At 41.6% G+C, this 4,407-nt stretch overlaps 1 protein-coding gene across 1 annotated transcript in view; it reads right to left on the bottom strand.

The window, feature by feature from the left end:
* The window catches only part of IRAG2 (inositol 1,4,5-triphosphate receptor associated 2), a gene marked incomplete at its 5' end in the record, with an annotated part of 65,057 nt that overhangs the window by 910 nt on the left and 59,740 nt on the right, over positions 1 to 4,407 (bottom strand). Inside the window, 4 exons of the mRNA XM_081330669.1 lie at positions 744 to 845; positions 1,924 to 2,025; positions 2,346 to 2,407; positions 2,502 to 2,579. Coding sequence (XP_081186795.1) covers positions 744 to 845; positions 1,924 to 2,025; positions 2,346 to 2,407; positions 2,502 to 2,579 — 344 coding nt within the window. The remainder of the gene's footprint in view (positions 1 to 743; positions 846 to 1,923; positions 2,026 to 2,345; positions 2,408 to 2,501; positions 2,580 to 4,407) is intronic.

The raw sequence follows: 4,407 nt of genomic DNA, 5'->3' as shown, positions 1-4,407 counted from the left end.
CTGCAGAAGAAGAAGAAGAAGAAAAAAGACAAGGAAAAGTAGACATGGGGTCTTTTTCATCCAAGATCTACCTTCAGTGGCAATTCACACACTCCCGATACATGGACACAATGGACTACAAAAATCTAAATTTCTTCAGGGGGAAAAATAAACAGGTAAGGGGAAACAGTGGAGGGTGCTAACAGGGAGGACAATTAATCAGTGGAGCGGCTTGCCTTCAGAAGTTGCAGGCGCTCCATCACTGGAGGCTTTCAAGAAGAGATTGGGCGGCCCCTTGTCTGCAACGGTATAGGGCAGGGGCCTTCAAACTGGGCCCTTTTATGACTTGTGGACTTCAACTCCCAGAATTCCTCAGCTAGGCACGCTGGCTGAGGAATTCTGGGAGTTGAAGTCCACAAGTCTTTAAAAGGGCCAAAGTTTGAAGACCCCCCCCCCCCCCGGTATAGGGTCTCCTGCTGGAGGAGAGGGCTGGACTAGAAGACCTCCAAGGTCCCTTTCAGCTCTATTCTGATTCTTCATTTATAATCCTTCGGCTTTACCAAAAAAAAAAGTGCTAATAGAACTTCTGGGAACATATTTTTTTTGAAGTCCTACGCATGGATGCTCCCAGTCAGCTTTCCAGCATCCGAGGCGATAAATTGCTGCTACTATTGTCAAGTTCAACGAATTATAAATTCCAAATGTTTTTCCCCCATTCCCCACAAAGCAATTTTTGCCTTTGTTTGCGTTCTTGCTATACTTACAGCGAGCGTAGCCCCCCTTTAGTTGTGTTGCTTTCCTTTTCGCTCAGCTTTCGTGCTTTGCTTCCCTGGATCTCTGGAGCTGCCGGTTCCTGAAGAGAAGCCCTGTAAAGGGTGATTTAGAGGATGGATTAAAAATCCCCTGCTCGTCCAGTATGCTTTTTGACATCCAGGGACCTCAACTCCCAGAATTCCCTAACCCGGAATGCTTGAAGATGTATGGATTTTAACTTGCAGAATTCCCCAGCCAGGATGCCAGCTGTTGAATTCTGGGAGTTGACGTCTACAGGTCTTAAAAGTTGCCAAGGTTGAGAAACATTGTTCTTGACCAGGGGGTCTTTCAAACTTGGCCCTTTAATGACTTGTGGACGTCAACTCCCAGAATGCCTCAGCCAGCGTGGTTGGCTCAGGAATTCTGGGAGTTGAAGTCCACAAGTTATTAAAGGGCCAGGTTTGAAGACCCCTGTTCTAGACTGACACCAGAGTCAACATTCACCTGCCTTATTCTTTAACCAAATAGAATAGAATAGAATAGAATAGAATAGAATAGAATAGAATAGAATAGAATAGAATAGAATAGAATAGAATAGAATCGGAATAGAATCGGAATAGCATAGAATCAGAAATGAATAGAATAGAATAGAATAGAATAGAATAGAATAGGAATAGGAATAGGAATAGGAATAGAATAGAATAGAATAGAATAGAATAGAATAGAATAGGAATAGAATAGAATAGAATAGAATAGAATAGAATAGGAATAGGAATAGAATCAGAAATGGATAGAATAGAATAGAATAGAATAGAATAGAATAGAATAGAATAGAATAGAATAGAATAGAATAGAATAGAATAGAATAGAATAGAATATAGTTGAAAGGGACTTTGGAGGTCTTCTAGTCCAACTCCTTTCTCAGGTACACCTGTACCATTTCAGACAAATGTCTGTCCAGTCTCTTCTTAAAAACTTCCAGTGTTGGAGCATTCATAACTTCTGGAGGCAAATTGTTCCACTGGTTAATTGTTCTGTCAGGTAATTTCTCCTTAGTTCTAGGTTGCTTCTCTCCTTGATTAGTTTCCATCTATTGCTTCTTATCCTGCTTCCTTCTATGCTTAGAGAAATTAGTGGCTTCTAGGGGAAAGCTTCTGTCTTTCGGGCACCAGGAGGAAAAATGAGACTTACTCTAATTCAGGTTGTTCTTCCTCCGATTCGGTCCAGGAAGTTGAGCTAATGAATCGCTGCAGCGATGGCCGTTTTTCTCCTGGTTTGGTTCCTTTGAGACTCCTAAAGGCAGGAGAATCAAATGGGCCTTCTTTAAAAAGAAGTTTTGATTGCTTTTTAAAATTAATTATTCCTCCCCCCCCCAAAAAAATTTACAGGTAGTCCTCGACTTATAACAGTTCGTTGTTTAAATGGACTACGTAAGACGTGGGGCGTTTGGCTGGGGAAATTATTGCTTAAGTCTACGAATTGGTGTTGGAACCTCAGCGTGACTTTTGCTTTGACATTACCACGCAGTGTATTCAATAAACAGTAAGATTTTGGAGCTGGAACGTGTGCGCTTATGTGCGCACACATATACAAACACACAATGTCATACGTACCAACTCAAGCGCCTGTTGAATTTTTCGTTCCGGTTGTTCCCGTCCGTTTCATTCATCTGAGCCTTTGTAGAACAGGGAATGGGGAGAGGTCATCATTTACATGCATCCAATACTTTTAAAGTAAGGAACGGTCAATTCTGGAAAACACCTACATACCAGTTGCAAAAAAGTGATTGCATTTCCATTACTGTTCCTAGGCAAGGGCGCAATGCTAACTCTGCGTAGTGATGAAGGCTACATAAAACAAGAAATACTATTTGATCAGTTAGGTATTGCATATCCTGGCAGTGTCTTGCTGGTCTTCTGTGCTAAACCGGTGTTTCTCAACCTTGGCATCTTTTAGATGGGTGGGCTTCAACTCCCAGAATTGCAGGCACCAAGGACCGGCGGTGCTGGCTGGGGGATTCTGGGAGTTGCAGTCCACCCATCCCAAAATGGAGGAGGTTGAAAAAGTGTTCTAAACAGATTTAAGAAGTTGGCATGGAATTAATCACTGATCTCACAAACGGGTACTCATCACTGAACACGAAATACCATAAAAGCTGAAATCCTGGGCCCAGCACCACTTTCCATATCCAGCCTCTCTTATTATTATCAATAGTACAAATAAAAAGAGATAGAAGAACACATAGAGGGTCTTTTGTGCAAAGGAACTTCACTCATCTGGGCCATACAAAGCAGCGGATCCACATATCTGGGCCATATAAAGCAGCGATTGTGGCTTTTTGCGCTACCTAGATCCCATGCATGCACAGATGAAATTCACTTGCTTGTGCAGCCCAGATCCTAACAGGCCGAGGATTGGTACTGGTCCACAGCCCAGGGGTTGGGGACCCCCTGTTGTAAAGAATGGCATCTAAGCAAATATTCAAAGCAACATTGAAAGAGCATCGAAAGAGAAGAAGGTCCACAGATTTTAGCTAAGTAAAGGATTACATTTTCCATCCAGTTCCTCAGCAGCTATTTAATGAAATGTGATCTGCATTTTTCCATCAACAAAAGTGCCAGTAGCAACGGATGATCAAATGCAGATAAAATGTTACAAATATTTAACAGTTTTCCAAAGGAATATATGGTTCAGACTGCCATATATTCATTATTTCAATTTTTTAAGAAAATCCACTGGTTCGTACATATGTATTACATATGAGATTATCCTAACTGCTGCAGAAACTTGATTATTAGGGATATTTGTAATTTGACTGACAAGAGTCAATATTTGTAATTCAAGCTGTAATTTTGCTCATACTTAAGAATGATTTTGGAGAGAGAATTGTAGGCTAGGAATTGGTTGGCAAATGAACAAATAGCACAGATAAAAGGCTAAAGCAATGCACAGACACTTCCCTTGATTTTTTTTAATACTTACGACTAACTTGAGTTTCCTGCTTAACTAATATACAGTTTTTTCAAAGTCCTACAGGTCAAATTATTTAGCGCAACTTCCTTTCTTTCCCAAAAAACACCAATTTAGTTCTTAGTAAAGCCAGTGAAAGGGGATGTTTCTCAATTGCAAGATCCAATCTGGGTCGGTCTTCCAAGCTTTCCAACTCGTGCAGGAGCCCAGCCTTAGGAAATTTCTCTCTAGCAGGGCGTATGCTTTGGGCTACTCTGTGTGCGGTATTTATATGGTGCCTGGTTGGGTGTGGCTTTTTAGTTGTTGATTGGGGTGTGTACCATTTTATATTTGTCAATTTACCTCAGTGAGCTAGGGAGAAAACAAGGTCAAAAAAAGTATCACGTTCCCAGCTGGGAATTTGGTTTTGTGATTCCTTGAAAATTGCAATACTTTTATTGCCCATCTCATGATCTACACTGGGGGTAGGCAACCTTGGCTCTTTTATGACTCGTGGACTTCAACTCCCAGAATTCCTGAGCCAGCATGGCTCAGCATGGAAACCTCTCCCTTTCCCCTCAGCGTGGCTGGCTCAGGAATTCTGGGAGTTGAAGTCCACCAGTCATAAAAGAGCCATGGTTGCCTACCCCTGCCATATGCTAATAATAATAATAATAACCAGCACCCTTGTTCTAGTTCAGGGGTAGGCAACCTTGGCTCTTTTAT

The sequence above is a fragment of the Vipera berus genome (assembly GCF_964194415.1).
Source record: "Vipera berus genome assembly, chromosome: 6".
In the NCBI taxonomy this organism is placed as follows: Eukaryota; Metazoa; Chordata; class Lepidosauria; order Squamata; family Viperidae; genus Vipera; species Vipera berus.
The sequence above is the reverse complement of the archived record's forward strand: the minus strand, read 5'-3'. Positions and strand labels throughout refer to the sequence as shown.